General features: G+C 37.3%; 1 protein-coding gene across 1 annotated transcript in view; it reads right to left on the bottom strand.

Annotated features, from left to right (window-relative positions):
• Positions 1–19145, bottom strand: part of SRPK2 (SRSF protein kinase 2) — a 101071-nt gene that overhangs the window by 29192 nt on the left and 52734 nt on the right. The window contains 5 exon segments of the mRNA XM_026866468.1: positions 843–1008; positions 7824–7930; positions 14073–14160; positions 14407–14494; positions 15037–15145. Coding sequence (XP_026722269.1) covers positions 843–1008; positions 7824–7930; positions 14073–14160; positions 14407–14494; positions 15037–15145 — 558 coding nt within the window.

The raw sequence follows: 19145 nt of genomic DNA, 5'->3' as shown, positions 1-19145 counted from the left end.
TTCAATACAATATATCCATGATTTATGAGATTTTGCATCTTACTGTGAAATATTTATGGATTTTGATCACAGTATTTGTTCCTGATATATCAGGTATTTTAATTATACCTTAGAGATTTTGATCTGTGATACATTTTCTGACAATATTACAAGGTATTTAAATCTTAGTATTTCTCCACTGCCTGTAGCTGATGTGCTCAACTGGCAAATAAATAGTAACTATGGTACTAAAGATCACTAGAAAAGCCACATTTCCTCCTTGTCTTTACTGATTGCTGTGAACTTCTTTACCTTGGTTTCTCCTAGCTAAGCATAATGTACAGTTCCTTTCTAAACCCCTACCAAGTTTAACAGGAAACATTTCATGTACAGTGCTAGCGAGAAGGGCTTATCATGAATTCAGTTAGGTACAATAAATTCCATTTTCAAGACTGAAAAACTATGGACTCAAGAATTTTCACTGCATTCTGAGAACAAGTTATAACTGACGAGAAGGCAGCTAATTTCACAAGGACACTGATGAACTCATAATGGAACTAGACACATAATTTAGATAAGATTATTAATTACTGTCAATATTAGGGATGCAAGGTGCCAGTGCAGCTAAAACCCAGCCATTAAAGCTGGTAGGGTGGGAGTAGAGTACATTTATACTAATAAATCTTTTTCTGTATCTGGGGACCCCAAAAACTTGAATGTGCAAAACTGAAAAGAAAGCATTTGCCTGACACGCATTTTTCACACACAAGTATTTAAAATGTTAATTTTCACTAAACAAAATATCGTTAGCACTGATATACTGTCGGAACTTTACTACACTGCATTTAAATATACTATCATACCTGCTGAGCCAGAGGGGGGAGGAGCACCAGCTTTCTGCCACTCAGTAGCTTCTGCAGCCATTCTACGAACATAGGCATCATCCACGCACATCAAAATGTTTTCTGGCTTTATATCTGTATGAATGATCTTGCACTTGCTGTGTAGATAATCTAGACCTTGAAGTACCTAATTACAAAAAGGATTTTTAAAAAATTTATTTTAATTACCCAGACCAAGCAAAATGTACTTACTAGCAGTACAGAAATATTCAACTGATTGCCTGCAGGCCTGACAACATAATTTATTTAGCTCATAAACCCAGTAATTGAGACTTTCATGAGTAAGACGTTGGCTGGCTGAATTGTCTCGATGACAGTAACCTGTTCTCAGACTTACATTCCCCAGTGCTCTTTAGTTGATCTGCACATGTGTAAAAAAAGTTGATACTTCTTCCTTTAAAAAAGGATTTTCACTGCTCTGTCAGAAAGGCTGATCCTCATTGCTTCATTGTTTAAAAGACAGTTATTCAAATAAAAACCACTGCAACTACAACATACTATAACTGACTAACCATCTTACAACTGATTATAAAAAAAAAAAGAAATAAGGGAAATGTGTTGTTGGGATCAAATGCTAACTATAGTTTTCCTTAGAACACCAATAGTAATGCAGCTTCTAATGTGAGCAGGAAGTCATATAAAGATTTGTCTACCTGTATTTGTCATATCTGTTTTTCCACTAGTCTTCCACACTTTCTGCAGGCTAACTTTTGCTAGCTTATATCAAACATGCATATCCAAAATTTTAAAAATGCATTCTGGGACAAAAATTAAAACATTATTTTTACACAATGAAAAAATTTCTCAAATTCTGATTGGAACAGAAATACAATTGCTTGTATGATTTTACAATTATTTTAGGTAAGACCTAGGTATGATAAACTGTGGAACTCAATTAATACAATTATTCAGTACAGAATAACCTAACAGGTTATTCTGTACTGAATAACCAGGCTATTGCTATGATAATCTATATAAATATTGCAGAAAAATATCAGCAAGCAAGAAAAAAAACAGCAGAAACCTAGCTGACCCCACTTAAAATTTCAATTTTTAGAAAATGTTCTACTGCAGGAAACAGACCTCCAGACTCATGAGCTCCAGCTACAAGAACATCCTTGCCACTCTAGGTATGATATAAATAAATTAGAAAGCTCCTTGCTCGTGTGCTTGCTAGCTAGACATAACTAGCTAGTGTGAACTTTAAAAGCAAAACATGTTGGTTCAAAGTACCAGTAACAGAATACAAAGACATTAGTCTACCATGCAGTCTAAGCTAGTAGAACTGGTACATGCATCCAGCACACAAGATAGCTCTAGAGAAGAACAGCAGCATGCATGTGATTTTTACACTCAGGCTAATGTATCCTAGAAACACCTCAAGTGCTCTGCTGGCTCTGCTTTCTCCAGTTCTGGAGCCAGACTAGAACAGCAACCATTCTGAACAGCTTTCTTTATATGGCTGTACAAAAACTATATGTTCTCTTGAGCAGGACTCAGCATCAGTGCCAACGGTACACCTAAAAACTCCTGTGTTCTTGATAATCTGTTTGGTTTTTTTTTTCTCCCCACAGATCCAAAATAAGCTTGACTAATTGCCAAAGTAACTGAAAGGATATACAGTATGTCTCAAAGTAATGTTAAAGAAGGATTGGTTTATAGTGGGAAGGTAGTTAGTGGTTAAGTCACTTCAAATTTTAGAAGAGGTATTAACAGCAACATAAAAGTGGATTATAATAGCCTTTCTCCTCCTCCACTACACTACAGACCATTTTACAAATTACCATTGAATGTCTGTAATTCTGAGGCCAAGAAAAAAAAATATTCCAGAGTACACTGAAAGCTATAAACATTCAGAAGAATAAATAACTGTTCTGCTACAGTAAGTAGACCTGGAATTTACATGAAACTAGATCCGCTATCTCTGACTTTGAAAAGATAGCCTTTACCCCTTTTAAGTAACAGTGTTAGGGTTTGTCTTTAAACAGCTTTGTCTTTAATTTTGCTAAAGAATATTTTTTTTGAGGAAAAAAAAAAAAAAAGAAAATAAAAAACCCCTGAGTATTTAGAATCTAAATCAGTTCCATGACTTACCATAAGGACCATTCTGCTAGAATTTTATAAGTAGAAAGAATGATCTTAGCTGTCTTAAAATATGGATTGGATTGCTTCATCCTAAACACTGCAAGTACATTATAGCACTAAACCAGTAAAGAAATGTATACTACACAGACATGTTTTGCACCATGCTCTGAAATGATAGAGAACAGGGAAAACACACCTAGTTTTTGTCTACTGAAAAAGGAAAAAAAATGAAATAGGTAATGTATTGTGACTCTGAAAAATTATGACAGATTCTGTTACTACTATCAAAAATGTAAATTAAGAGGTTCTATTTTTTCCCTTCACATAAAGAAACAATTTGAGTTTCTAATTAATATTCACATTTTACTTTCTTCTTCATTCAAGGAATCACATCATATTGACCAATTAAAAAGATCATTTACTATATTGCAGATCAAAGCAAAAGTGAAAATTTCCATTATTCAAATACACCATGCTCATTTCAGCATCAGTTTCAGAACATGATCCTCTCAGAACAGACTGATGCTATAGATTTTACAACCCAAAGTACGGATTCCAGAATTAAATAAATGCACACCTCTAACCATCTCTACTGCAAAGAACTGCAGCAACTAACCCTTGTTCAATGCTGCAAGGTCTTCTCTTGCACAAACAGTTCATTAACTACCCCAGGGGAAAAACCGTGCTTCAAACTGAAATGAAATTCTTATTAAGAAAATCAACTCTCAGCTGCATTTTAAAATAAACCTAATTTTGTCCCAATGCTCAAAAGTACTCAAAAATAGAAAAATTATTTTCCAAGTCATAGCATAAAAAATTCCTTTTCAATTGTAGCACAGAATTATAGTACTTTCTGAAACAAAATGGTTTGTTGTGCAGTAACACCAGTGCAATAATTGAATTGTTTCATATTCCAGTTTCATACATAAGTTTTTAGAACATGAGCAACACAAGTTTTGTCTGAGTACAAGGAATAATAAGCATCTGTATTATCTCTAATGAGATGAACAACCTGGAAGTCTTACCAGTCAATGCCACTCTCACTAGTCTGTTCATTCCAACCTCACAAAAATTAAACCATTTTAATCTTTCAGAACTAACCCATTCCTGTTTTTCGAGACATCAAGTGTTTGAATTACTTGGAACTTTCACCTTTGCTTACATTCAAAAAGTAATTTAGGTTGGAAGACTGTGTGATTCAAACCCTCCCCATCTCTAAGTGTGCTGGGCATGTGTGTGTGTGGCGGGTTTTCTGGTAGTGGCAGATGGGACTGTAGTGATGGCCCCTGTGAGAAGCTTCTTGAAGCTCCCCCCAGCTCCAAGTCAGACCCACCTCTGGCCAAGGCCGAGCTGAGTAGTGATGGCGGCTGCACCTCTGTGATAACGTATTTAACAAAGGGAATCTGAGAGCGGGTTGGGACTTGTGAGGAGGAGTTGCAAGGACACAACTGTGAACACTGAGGTCAGTGAAAGAAAGTGGGGGGGAGTGGTGCTGGTAGTGTTGTGCTGGTGCACCCACCCTGCAGCCTGTGGTGAGAGGGCAGGGCCACCCCTTCGCTGTACATATAGGTCCACGGTGGAGCAGATGCTGACCTGCAGCCCATGGAAGACCTCACACTGGAGCAGGTGACTGTGCCTGAAGAAGGCCGGGACTCTGTGGGAAGAAGCAGTCCCCACTGTTGTAGTTCGGCACTGGGAGGACTGCAACACATGGGAGAGACCCACGCTGGAGCAGCTCAGAAGAGCTGCAGCCCATGGGAAGGTCTCGTGTCGTACAAAGTTCATGGAGAGCTGTCTCCCGTGAGAAGGAAATGACAGTGGAGCAGGGGAAGAATGCAAGGAGTCCCCCTTCTGAGGAGAAAGAAGCGGCAGGACTGACCATAACCACCCATTTCCTCTGTCCTGCTGGTGGGGAGGAGGTAGAGAAATCTGGAGCAGAGCTGAGCCAGGGAAGAAGGGAGGGGTGGGGGGAGGTGTTTTTAAGATGTGGTAATGCTTCTCGCTGTCCTGCTCTGTCTGTTGAGTGTTGTTGTTAGTGTCTGAATTAAAATGATGTTCTTCATTCTTCCTGTAAAGAGTCTATCTTTTGCCCATGACCATAATGAGTGAATCATCCTTCCCTGAGTCCCTATCTTGATTCCAGAGCCTTTTGCTTTATTTTCTCCTTCCCAGACATGAGGGGCAAGGGGGGAATGAGCAGCTGTGTGGTGCTCAGTTGCCCTCTGAGCTCAAACCATGACAGTAAGTCATACCAGCTTCAAAGTTGTATCTTTAATACAAAATCAGACCAGCCTGCTCAGTCTTTATCCAGTTAATTTCTGACTATCTCCTAAGATGCAGACTGCCTAACACCACGTAACACACTGTAGACAACCTGTTCCAGTGCCTGACCACCTTCACTACAAAAAACTTCTTCCTAATATGCAACCAGAATTTCTTTTTGTAACTCGCATACATTGCTTCTTGTCCTATCTCCGCGTATCAACAAGAGAAGTCTGGCTCCATTTTCTCTATCTGTGCTGAAGAGATCAGAAGTCTCCCCCTTTATTAACATTTTCTTCCAAAAAATCAAACAAATTGGTTCTCCCAAGACCTCTCATACATCATATGCTGCAGCTCCCTCTCTTCGTGACATTTCACTGGACTCACTTGAGTAAGTCAGTGTCTCATATTTGGAGCTCAAAACTGTACAGAGTCCCAAAGTACTAAAACAGAGACCTCACTCTGCTGCCTACACTCTCACTCATAGGGCCTACAACATGGTGAGCTTTCATCATCACAGGAGCCCACCACTGACTCACGTTCAGCTTGCCTACCAGGACCCCTCATGCCAAGCCTGCCATCAGTCTCCACATTTTCAACTAGTTCTTCCTTACTTGTAACCAGTACAGCAAGGTGCATCTCCAACTTGTCTCCTTGCTGAGACACAGCTCACCCCATGCTGAGAAACTGTAAATCAATACACTCCAGAAGTTTCCTTGACTGCATATGCCCCACCACAGCAGATATCAATGTGGTTTAAAGTCCCCCATAAGAACCAGTTTATTACAGTTGTCTAAAGGAGGTGCTTCTCATCTACTTCTGAAACTGGCACCCTGCAGCAGATACATATCATGATGTCACCCTTGTTGGTCTCCCCTCTGCCCCTGACCCATTCTACAGCAAAGATTCTATGATTCTTTCATACAGCAACCCATTCTATGATTTAAGCCCAACTTCTCTTCCCTGGCCATGCTTTCTAAAGCACTTTTATCAGGCTACTGCTGCTTTCCAGTCATCTGAGCTATCCCACCACACCTCTGTGCTCTAATTCCTGCCCTTTGCTCCCCATGCTATACACATCTGTATATGCCACTTGAGTCAGGTCCCCCAGCCATGACAATCAGAGAAAGCACTGAGAGTCTCCCCTACAATTCTGTCCTTCAGGCCCCAGTCCTTGCTGACCCCACTTGTCACTGGACTGTGGTCACCACCCCTGAAGATCCCACCTGAAAGTCCTCCTCTGCTAGGTTACAGGAGCCTGCTGGCTGTGAAGCTGGGTTCAGAAGTTCTCACCTTCCTTCCAAAAAGGGGTTGTTTTCGGCTTGGATCCATTCAGTGGTCTGGCTTACAGCCTGTTTCTACAAATAGGCAGTGGAACTGAGCTAAGAGTAAACTGCAGCAAGGGGCTCCTACACCTGGTTTTACTGCTAAACCTGGTGTATCAAGAAATTACACTGTAATTTCTCATGTTTTGGCCAAACTCCAGGACAACAGTGCAATGAAAATGAAAACATTCCAAACAAAAAATTGACAACATTTACTGAAAACAGTGGGTAATTATATGCATGTATAATACAAATATACACACTCCCATTTCTTAGCAGGCAGCTCACCCTGACTGGAACACTACATTACTACAGCTCCTTATTTCTACTATCTGAGCCACACAGTTGTACAGAAATTCATGGACCTAAAATTTCATCTGTATACTAGCAACTGCATCAATCAGGTTATTTAGCTAATTCTGATTATAGAGCTGATAGGTTGATATTCACCAGTTGACATACAATTATAATTACAAAGAAAGTAACTACTTTAACAGTTGACTTATTAATAAAATAGATGTGATGTTGATGAAAGGCAACACAAGTTACCTAAGTGCCAAAATACTTCATATGTTGTTTGTATTAACTGCACATAGATCAATAGTATATACAAAAATCACAGAGATACATACATCATTTTTCCTTGCTGAGACACTATTTTTCCTTAAGATCACCTCACAGAAATTTGATTTTCATAGTATAGCAAAAGAACATATTTTGAAAGAATGTGTCTCAGTGAAATGTTCTGAACTGTTTCTTTTTTTTTAACCCTCTGACTCTACAACAACTTAGATAGACAGACAACAATTTCTCAAGTATTTTCCTATTTCAGAGATACAATTTTCATTCAGTTTTATAACAATAATATATTATTTCCCACTGATACAATGTTTTCCTTTTCCATAAGATCTTATTAAGAAGCATGATGTGTCAACCAAAACTGAAATTATGAATATCCTTACATCTATGAAAAAAGACTAATTTCTTCAACTTTTTCTTTTCCAGAGCAGCTCAGGAAACTCAACTTTATCAGTAGAAATTCTTGATTTAAAAAACCAAACAAATAAAAAAAACCCCAAACCACACCAACCCCAGCATGCAGAAATGCAGGCTATCTAGAAACATGCTCTTGCAAATCCCCCTATGATTATCAATAAAATTATTTTATCTTAGATATTCATTGTAAGAGTTCAGTTGAAATATCATCTTTCTAACCTTCAAACTGTTAATAATGGTGGAAAAACCTAATTGAAACATTAACAAATCTTACCTGTCGAATTATACTTTTTACACAACGGATGGGAAGGCCTTGATAATTGGACTTGATTATCCATTTTAGGAGATGATGTCCAAGTACTTCAAAGACCATACAAACATCTGGGATTTAATTAAGGATAATTTCCAAATAAAGTTGTTGATGAGATCGACACAAATGTTTGTTTGCATACTGGCTAAAGCAATCACCATCTTGTTTAGAGGAAAACTAGCTCCCCCTAAAATGAGCAGAACATGGTATATGCTTTGGTACTGCATTTTGTACTACAGTGCCTAAATGTAAAACAAATTAAACATTTTAAAATAAAACATTTTAATTATGTAAATCTTGTCAGTTATTTCTACATGTTAACAATAGCATTAGGGTGAACAATGAAATAGGCAATTGTAAAAAATAACTAATTCATTTTTGTTTTCTTTGAAACAGTTAAAAGTACTGATTTGGCCTATTACCTCTATTTCTAATAAATTTTAAATTATATAAATAGAAGGTTTTAACAACAAAAGCCTGCAACAACACTGTTTTAGAAAACGAACCATACTAAACATCTTTTTGATTAGGCTTAATTAAGTCACAACAACAAAAACTGAAATAGTAAGAGAATGGATCTCTTACCACCTACAGTTTTAACTGAAGAGAATAATGGCAAACACCAAAGAACTCAGGAACAAAGAAAATATGGAACTCAGAAGCAACGTGCAGAAAACACAACAGCAAAACATTTAATTTCACCCAGCATCTACTATTGGCCACCAACAGAGCCCAATAGTAGATGATCATAGAAGAGTATTAGGAAAAAACAAGATGTAGGAACTTGCAGCGATTTGTGGTACAAGGGTAAGTTAGAGAGATCCTACACTTAATATACCTGGATAAATTATATTTCTATTGACAAAATATTCAGATATTCAAGCTAATTCTAGGTTTTATCATCCACAACATTCTGGCAAGAAATGATACAATTTGGCTATACTGAGTAAATCCTCAGACATGAGCTGGGAATGACCTTAATGTCCTCAGAAATCAGAAAGAATGTTAAAATCTTAACTACATGATACTTGCAAAGAATAACATAATAAAAATAACAGAAAATGAATGAATTGACAAATACTGCAGGAAAATCTCAATGGATAAAATTAGATTGTATCTCAGAGACCATTCATAGAGAACTACACTGTTTGGGAAGAAATCCTACCCAACTTCTCTAAGTTTTATTAACTAGTCTTGGCAATGATCTTAGAGTCACTGTCTTAAGGTCTCAAAATGAGACTTACCTTGTCTGTAATGAATCATTTACATTCTTCTCAAGTACCTACCTATATGCATAAAGATAACTGAAGTTTTAAACTCTACAACCTCTATGCTTGAGTTTGACCAAAGTTAAAAGATCTCAAGACTGGTCAAAGCACTTGGGATGAACTGTAGTATTTAGATTTTTCATCTCACTTCATGTTCCTTAATTCCTGTATTAGACAGTCATTTCCTAATTGTATCAATCAAGTTTACTCAGAATATTATAAAACTCTGTTCCATTCAGAAAAGAAAACAGTCTTGGTTACTCTACCACACAAGCATCCAATGGACTGAAGTCACTAGTAAAGGACTATATCTTATCTTATCCAAAAAGGATAAGCAGAGCAGATTAGCTCTGTCGGGTTTATTAACTTAGCCCACACAGTGAAGTTGCAATGTTACAGCAACACAGATTTCAGAAAGGCAAGACACTGCAGCATTCAGAAATGAAATTTAGGACACCCACCCACAGTCCTTCAGACCACTGCTGCTGCAGACTCTTCAATGTATATTCCTGCTATTCCTTTTACCTACAGAAGTGCTAGTAACCAGAAGAAAAAGTTGTGCAGGGAAGTGAATAGCTGAGAGGCAAGTGGAGAGCACTGCAAAGGAAGATGCAAGGAGGAACAGAAGAACCAGACCAAGAGAGGGAGGGCCACAAGAAAGAGAAATTATATCTATATGAGTAAAAGATTGTAACGTTTTCCTGAGAGAACTCAGACAAATCCAAGCCATGGTCAATACTGGAGAGGCAACTGGGATGGGAAGAAGACATACAGGAGGCTCAGTGTTTGGAGTAGGAATGCAAAAATGTTACTGTTGTCTGATTTGCTATCCTGACCCGAAAAACATTAACTGTAAGCCAGACTGCTCACAACAAAGAGTTTGAGAAAAGCTGTGCATTAACTATTAAAAAAACAGCCCTGCAAGCCCCAGGATCTTTCCACAGCACCAACACCTGACAGGTATGTCCAAAAAGTCCTCCAGCAAAAATAAACCTGAAGCCCACACAGCAGATATGACTCTTATGAAACACTCTTCGAAGCAGTTAGGGGAATGTCTGAAAGGGGGGAACTGAGCAGAGCAGCAAAAGTGACAGCACACGGAACATTTATCAGCTGACAGGCTTAAATACTTAAATCTGTCCTTTCCTGACTAATATCCTACCTGTAACTATCTATCTGTCTACAAACACATATTATAGGAGCATTTAGAACTTTGATGAGGGTTAAAGACTAGTTAAGTTAAATGAAATTAAAGCTCTGGTACCAACACAGAACACTTCTGAGCGTATCTCAGTTACTTCTGGATTGGTAGCATTTAGGCTCTACGGCATTTAATTCATGCTGTGTGTTCTTTGGAGATAAATTTATTACAATTATTATAATGTCTGATTGTTTTGAGAAAGTTTCCTTATTTTTTCACTTGTCTCTGAAATGTTGGGTTTCAACCCCAAGCCCCACATTAAGTTTGACATCTGGGTAATTCCCACAGCCCTTCCCAAAGGGGGGGTGAGTTTGCCTTTAGGCTTCCCTCCAGGGAGCGGCCGGCCTGGCAGGGAGAGCCATGAGCTAAAGGAGCCCCAGGTGTCCTGCATTAAGGAAGCAAAGCTCAGGTGTCCCACTTGGGGATAAAAGCTGGGACCACTGGCAGGAGGGGCAGTGTCTGTCTGTGAGGTGGATGCCCTGTGCAGAGCTCCCTGTTGGGGAAGGACCTCCTGCCTCCCTGGGACTGGGCTCCAGTCAGGTCTGGCTTTTGTAAACATGGGCTGTGTAGAGATTCAGTGTGTGGCTTCCTTGGTCTGATGTGTTTGGTTTGTTGACTCAGTTGTCTCCTGTCCCTTCTATGGGAGACTGCATTTCACTATTTATTCTACCTGTTGTTGGTCATGCAGTGTTGTTGTTGGGGTCAGTGGGATTGATGTTGATTATGTATAATCTGACTGACTTGTTTGTACCCCCAGTGCTCACCCATGTGCTGACCCTTTTGTATCAAATACAATTTGGTTATTGGTTCATCTTTATGCTGGCTGTGTCCTTTATGCTAGGCCTGATAATTGGCAAAACACTCTCCAAACACTTGTTTCATTACATAATTGTCTAAAATTTTTATTAAAAAAATGTTACAGTCAAACATTGATTAAGGCTCTAATAAACAGCCAGTGCAGACAAACATAATCGACACTTACTGAGAACATCAAAGTGCCCAAGTTTGGGAATTCTGTTATTTCCTGAAAAAATCATAATGGCAATCTTTTTTAAATGTAGAAGTAGTTAAAACATTATCAGTCTAGTGTATCATAACACACATTGGTAAAATCCCTCTATATATAAACACTACAGCCCCTAGGAGAAAGATGACTGTTTTCAGACATACAGTGCAGGCCAATGGCTCTGCACATTCCCAGCTCTGTGCTACATGGTTCCTGACAAGTTTCCCTGTTTGGAAGCTCCATGACATTTTGTGATATTAGCCATCCAAAGAATTCACCCACCTCTTTTCTGTCTTACTTTTAAATGTATTCCATAACCAATAATCAAGCCTCTATGAAGCATATGTTGTTTTAATTTACAGTCAAGGAACAGATATTTAGTGACTTGCCCAAAGGAAGCTGGAAACAGCAGAGCATGGAAAAACTCTTATTTCTCTCAACCTGTTCAACTCAGTAACACTAACATAGTGCTAATATGGCATCTTAGAAACAAATAGCAGCAAAAATCAGTTACCTGCTCCCTCTCAAAAGAACCTGCACCAAAGATTATTTTCCCTAGAAGATAAAAAAGAGTTTATCAAATAATATACGGAACCAACCACTGTTCAAATAACCAATGCAACTCACAATGCACAAGCTGTTCAAAAGAAAACTCAAAGCATAAGATATTTGGTATCACATTTCCACTGGTGATTAGGACTTTGACAGACTTCCAGCTGCAATTTGAATTTGAGTCCCGTATCACCCCATCTTGTCTACTGTGCCTTCCCGAAAAACGTACTTCTCAGTAAGTCAGGAACATTTGCCTTCCACATAAAATAACTTCTGTCCTGCTAGAGTTTTCAACATGAATGTAAAACTGAAACAGATCAAAATCAGCTGTCCAGTTTTAGTTTGCTATCACAAAGCTATCTGAAGCCCTATTTTTCACTAGTACGTGGTCTCTCTTGGCTTTGTTCATTTAAGTGCTACATTTCAAAAAGATAAAAGTTTGGATATGCTTTCAAAGTATTATTGCCAACAAAATTTACTCTTCACACTTAGAAATTGCTCTCACCTTTAATACAGATGTATACATACATGCAAATCTTAGCAATAATTTAAGAACGTTATTGAAAAACTGCTTTTTTAAAGAGAGGAGTTATTTCTATGTAAAGTTATGAATGTGTTTTCTTATTCCCTATTTCATACTAGTGTTTTACAATGAAAACAGTAAGTCAAAATTTCTGATTTCTAAAAATAACTTTAATTATTCTTCCATGGTGTAGCTGTCAGCCAAAGACCTGAAGTGCTTTGGTCACATTATATTTTTGTGAACACAGACAGACAATAGAGATATTTATAAAATACTTCTTAATAAGCATCTCAGCTCATAAATTAAACCTGTTTTTTGTAGCACAACAGCAGCACCAAGAAACCCTAACCAGGGTTCTTTGCTTCACTCTGTTAAGCAGTTTCCTTGATCACAAACCATTTATATTCAGGTTGAAATTACTACTGATAACTACACGGTTTACTCTGATTAATTTCAATTTGATGATAAAACCTAGGAAAAAAAGCAGACTATAGTAACTTCACCTACATTTAAGCAAGTTTCTACCATGGTAGCTGACTACTCAAGCAATCAGGAAACAAATCAAAATGGGATAAAGCAAAAGCAGTTAAGATGCCATTCTGTAACTGAGAATATTTGTCCCCACAGTCTCATTCTCACTTATCACAAATCCAAAGGCTTCATAACTGATGTCAAGATAGAGATGGATGGGGTGAAAACTGCTTGCACATTTCTCCCTGAAAGGATGCTTTCTAGTGGGCATTCAGATTTACTGATAGTCACCTCCTAGATTCCTCTCCTAAAGGACAAGAGTTGGTGAAGAGCATCTTAACCTGATCTACTGACAGCACACCACCAAAATGAACTTAGTGTTAAGCTCTCTAGAGCAGGAAACATCTCTTTGTCTGGTAGTAGGACACCATGAACAATGAGGTCTGTTACAAGGACTCCTAGACAAAACAAACATACACATAAATACCATCTGTAACAGTAAATGAAAGCTCAATAATATAATAACCTGCTAAAATATCTAATATAATTAGCAAGGATAACGCACTTGAGCTCAACTCTAAAATCAAATCTATTCATAGCCCCAAAATTTTCCTTGAGAACAATATGCAGTCATATTTTACTTTGTCTCTCTCCTTTATTTTTCCTTCTTTTTTTTAAAACGAAGCATTTGAAGGTAAAGCTATAAAACCTTTGCCAAAAAAGAGGTTAACACCTGGCCAAAAGAAGATCTCCTAAACAAGGTAAGAACCTCCATGCCCTCACATTTCCTACAGAAAAACAGAAATCAGCTTCTTCCCGACTGATTCTTTCTATTTACTTGTCTAGAGCAAAACATACTTTCTGTAAGCCTCAGTTATTACAAGTCTTTCAGTAAAACTCTAGCTTTTAAGTAAACTATCTCTAGTTCTAGCAGACCATGACAGGATTCATGGGATTCCTTTTTCTTTTTTTTTTTTTTTTTTTAATATATTTTGCATTGTGTTTAGAAAAGCTAAGTTACTTTCACTCCCCTGAGTGCATTACACACTGGATACTCTTTGCAGCTACATATATTTTGGTGTTTCTACATTACATATTTAAAGTCAGACTAACTAGAAAATAGCCAGAACTAAATGCTTACTTATCTCAGCAGATCATTTTAAATGAAGATGCCATGTTTTCAAAAGGATACGAATTCCATTCATTCCAGAAATTTTGAAGTCATCAATTAGCTGTACAACCATATCCTTGTTGGGATCGTTAGGGTCACTTTCACGAACCTAAACCAAGAATGTAAACACTGACATTTTAGGAAAATATTCACTTTAAAATACTAATTAGTTAGCTTTCGACATGAAGTTAAACAGTATTTTGGAGCTTCAGAAATCATGGAAACACATAATAAGCCAGCTATTCAGAAAAAATAAATACAAAAAAGTTTAAAACCAATATTCTACTATATTTTTTAAATTCATTATTACTACTATTATTGTTATTGAGCACTGTATTGCATGAGTGATACTTACACATTTGAGCAACTTTATTTCATCCAAGGCTGTCTCTGTATAATGCTGGGCACTTTTTACAACTTTCATTGCAACAAACCTTTTCCCCCTTGGAAAAAATAAAAACATTCTCAACATGTGCTCTGAGGTAAAACAAAACCACTTCGAAGGCTGGGAAATTTTAAATAGAATATTTCATAGCCTAATGTATTCTGAGAGAAAACACTGAAATTACACTAACTTAACAAAGCTCTATTAACAGTCTGGTTTATTGAATATTTTGTCTCCTTGATGACTATGTCTTCAAAAGAGGAATTTGGTTACATTTTATCATTCAAACAAGGTACAATTATATTTTTTCAATAAGGATACAAAAGAAATAAAAACATTAGCTTATTCTTGCACATCCAAGACAACGTGCGAATTCACTAAGTAAAGCTAATCTGTCAAAGAAAATAATTACACTTATTTCTGAGAGCTTTTATAAACTACACCCTTAACCAAGAGCAAAATAAGACTGCAGATATTTCCTGTATAAAAAGATAGCAAATATTTACATAACTTTATCATGCATGTAAAACAAAAATTACTGCAAACAAAATAAAGTAACATATTAAGAAAAAAGTAAATGGAAATAAATAGTTTTCTTACTGCATATCCCAGCATAGCCAGACTGTAGAGAAGTGTCCCCATCCTAACTTTCTAATAACGTGGTATCGGCCATTGAAAAGATCACCAATTTTCACTGGATGATAGCCTCCTTTCATGAAAAAAATGAGTAGAAAAAGAATATTCAGAAAACCAACAATAACTCCCAGGTTTTCAATCAATTCTTGCTGTATAAATTTTCCTCTTCATATTGTCCTGTACTATAAATAGGAAATCTTAAGAAAATTTTACCCATATTAAAAATTCCGCCCTACTTGGCCTGGAGGGAAAAAACTCGTGTCCTGTAACTACTGTAGAGTTTATTCATCCTTCTCTCTTATGGCTTTTATTTGTGGTAATATTACCATCTGTTCTCTGTTTCCTCAGGCTTATCTTCCACTTCACAGAGAGTACAGGAAAGATCTACATTATTTCTTTACCATATTTGAAGCTTCTCAGTCAACATATTTTGAATGATTGCAGAATTTCAATATAGATTGTTTTAATTCCCATTTGCTTTCTACTAATAAAGGCAGCAATAAAATACTTCCTGAGAAAACGTTAAGAACAATGCAGACTTTATTGATGCTCTTCTGCTTGGCTCCGAACCCATAGCACCAATGCATTTTTCTTATGTCTGAGGTTTTTTGCAGTGAGGAAGAAGACAGAGAAGGCAGATAGAAGAGCAATTCAGACAAAGCCTGTAATTATCAGTCTGCAGTCCTAACTTACACCACTACACAGGTCCCCAAAATCCCCATTAGGCAGAAAGGCCAACAGGAGAGAGCAGGCTGGAGCTCAGGTTTCTAGGCAGTGTGAGGTGTAATGAAGCTTTTTATTTCCTTCGTATTTTAAGAGGCATTCTTCCTCCCAGTCAAGCACAGGGAAGACAGTGATCACACAAGATTATTATTCAGACCTTAACACACTAATAATAACATACACAACTTTGCCTAAATAGCATACAAATAATAAAGCTGCACCATGCAACCCTCCAGAACCTCAGCAGTAGCAGACTGTGAGCAGCTGTCAAGGAATCACTTCCACAGCTATTTACTGTCCTTCACAATGTCATACCCAACTGTCCTTCGGCAGGATCCTCAGTTACTGACTACTGCACTTACAATTAGGAAAACCTCAGACTACTTTCTCTAAACTACTATATTTGGTTTGAAAACCCCTGAAAATCTTGTTAGAACTGGTGCCCAGTTAAGAAAACAATGTGAATTTATCACTTAAATTCCTTGGATTGAGAACAGGGACTTCTCTCTTATTAACTTTTTATCTGTGGAACAGCAACATCAAATCTGGATATATTCATGTCCTTTCTTTGCTAATAACATCTTTTGCCGTAACAGAAGTTCAAGAGTCTATTTTTGAACATTTCTCAAATGCTTCCAGAGCAGATTAATAAATTTAACACAACCGTATGATAGAACTACAAAGAACAGAACAAAAAAGCTTAAATAATGTATTAGTTCATATGTTGGTATGTCTAAACTGAAACTCTAAAGCACACACAGCTTCGGTATTTGTATGTTAAGGTGTAACTTCAGGCTCAGCAGACACTTGTTGGTTTGATCAGCCTCAACCAAAAGCTGACCCATCTGACACGGCTGCAGCTGCCCAGACTCCCGCACAGAACACTGCTGGCAGAGACTCAAACAGCTCGAGCCAGAGCATCAGGGAAGCAGCAATCACAAGTATTTGTCTCGGCAGGAGCCGGTCTCAGCCAACTGACAGCAACAAACAATTTCAGATGGGCAACACAAGTCTCAGCTACATACAGTGCTGACTTCACACACCTCCCTGTCCACCTGCCTCCCACTTTATACCTCCACAGAGGGTCAAGTGTGTTCACCAGGCACACAAATTAGTCTGATACGTACAGGTAGGATGGACAAACACACAGAGCACACTCTCAGATCCCCCAACCTAGCAGCAAAGTGTTGAAGTTTCATCTTTTCCATGAAAATTAGCACAAATCTGTGAAGACCCAGATATGAGAACAACCTTTAAACTTTTAACCCATGAGACCTGTATACTTACACACAATATTGCATTTCACGAAACACTATGTATAGAGACACCAGTATTTTCAGTTAAAAAAGAGCAAAGGAAAAAGAAGGCTCTAGTTCAGGAGCAGCACAGGACATTACAGGAAGACCAAGACATACAGACCCAACCTAGGACTAAGTACCAGGAGTCCCCCTTGGGGGAAAGACCAACTGCCTCCCCTCCATCACTGGGAAGGAAATGTTCATGAAAAGCTGTCAGGACAACTCACCTAGCGACCTAAAAAGATACTTTCATTTCCACTGCTGAATTGGGTCAACCTCAGTAAGAATGTGCAACACTGCCAAGTGGGAATTCCTTACTTTCCAAACAAAAAACATCACATTTGGAATACCTGACTGGATTTAGAGTCCAAGAAAGGAAGAGAGACATGGATTTACTAAGTGTTGACTATTACGCTGTCCACTTCATTTGCAAAAAGCAACAGTATCAGCCACATACAAAATCCAAGTCTATTCAGCAAATTTTCTATAATAATGAAGCTGAAATAAACTCACATATACAAATCCATACTGCTAGAAACATTAAAACAAAACTAAATTTTGATTTGTCTATTTAATAATCCTTGCAGTAGCAGCTGATTAAAATATTTTAAAATCTGAATAAATATAATCGTATTTTAAGACGGCTATTGACTGATTTAAAACAAACAAACAAATTACTCTTTGGTAAATTCTTTCAATAAAACTCTGTCCAGTATGATGAAGTGACAGATGTGAGTGAAAGGTTAAGAGAACATACAGCAATTCTACCTTTCCATTACTGAAAAGGTTTGCATTTGTGAAATTAACCAAGTCTGCTGACCTGACAGCAAGAACTACATAAAACATTTCCACATAATTCTCTATCACTGTAACATTTCTTCCAATTTGAGTTTTGTCCTGAATGTATTATTGCATTAAAACAGTGAGAAGTATGAAATATTATTCTCTGTATAATCACTATTCCTCTGGAAACAGATAAAATTAGAAAAACTGAAAAGTATTTAACACCTAGTTTTCACACCTCTCCATGGTTTGCAAACAGATTTTGAAATTCAACAATACAAATATTTCTGGAACATTTTACAATCTTCCTAAGTATCTAGTCCCATTAAATAATTCCTTAACAGTTACATGGCTTCAGATGTATATGAAAACACAATTCATGCAGCTCTTTGCACTGCCAAGAAGGGTATAAGTGGGCCTTCAAGTATATAAAACAATGTCCAGAAGTAATTTTTTTGCACTAAACAAAATATTTGCTTTTTTAACATGTTAACAGCATAACACTCAATGATGAGTAATTTAAATACAGGTAAAAGTATGTTTCAAAGAACAGTTTAAGTTAACTGCCTCTCTGCAGATAGCTTTTGGCATACTTGTGCTTCAAAGGTTGAAAAATAATCAAAAACATGGGATATTCGTCACAGACAGGAGAGAGAACACCCTGCAGAGGAGATCAGTCAAACACACCAAAGTCAAGTTAATAAACCGGGGATTGGTAAATTATTCTAGTAAAATCTACGTATTGCAAGAGTAACAATACTATATATGTAAAAGTCATGTTATTTTGGTCCCTACAGCACTGTCATAATTAATTATAACAATACACCAGCATATGTTGCAGATGCCAACAGTGGTAGCATATTCTCTGACTAAATACTTCACAAGATGCTTTCTACTGTCCAAGAGCCACAACAGAAACAGTTTTGGAAATAGATTACCATCTGTACACATTACTCCTTGACTATTCATGTAAGCAATGTTCATGTACAGGTTGTGGACAGCCAGGTAATAACACGTTTAGTTAAATGCATTTTAAAAGCTTGTGTCATCCAATGACAAATATAATTATTTAAGTTCTTCGATACAGAAAGTATTTCTAAATAGTAACAAGAAAGCATCTATGCAAAATTAATGGGCTGAGAAGAATTATGTGTTTTTGGAAAAACAATATTGGTATTTGAAACATATACAATGTCTAAGTGGCACTGCTGATAATGTAACAAAACCCCCTGTTGTGCTATTTACTGCAGCACACAGAAAAAGTCTCTC

The sequence above is a fragment of the Athene cunicularia genome, assembly GCF_003259725.1.
Source record: "Athene cunicularia isolate RWA chromosome 1 unlocalized genomic scaffold, athCun1 chr1_part2, whole genome shotgun sequence".
Lineage (NCBI taxonomy): Eukaryota > Metazoa > Chordata > Aves > Strigiformes > Strigidae > Athene > Athene cunicularia.
The sequence above is the reverse complement of the archived record's forward strand: the minus strand, read 5'-3'. Positions and strand labels throughout refer to the sequence as shown.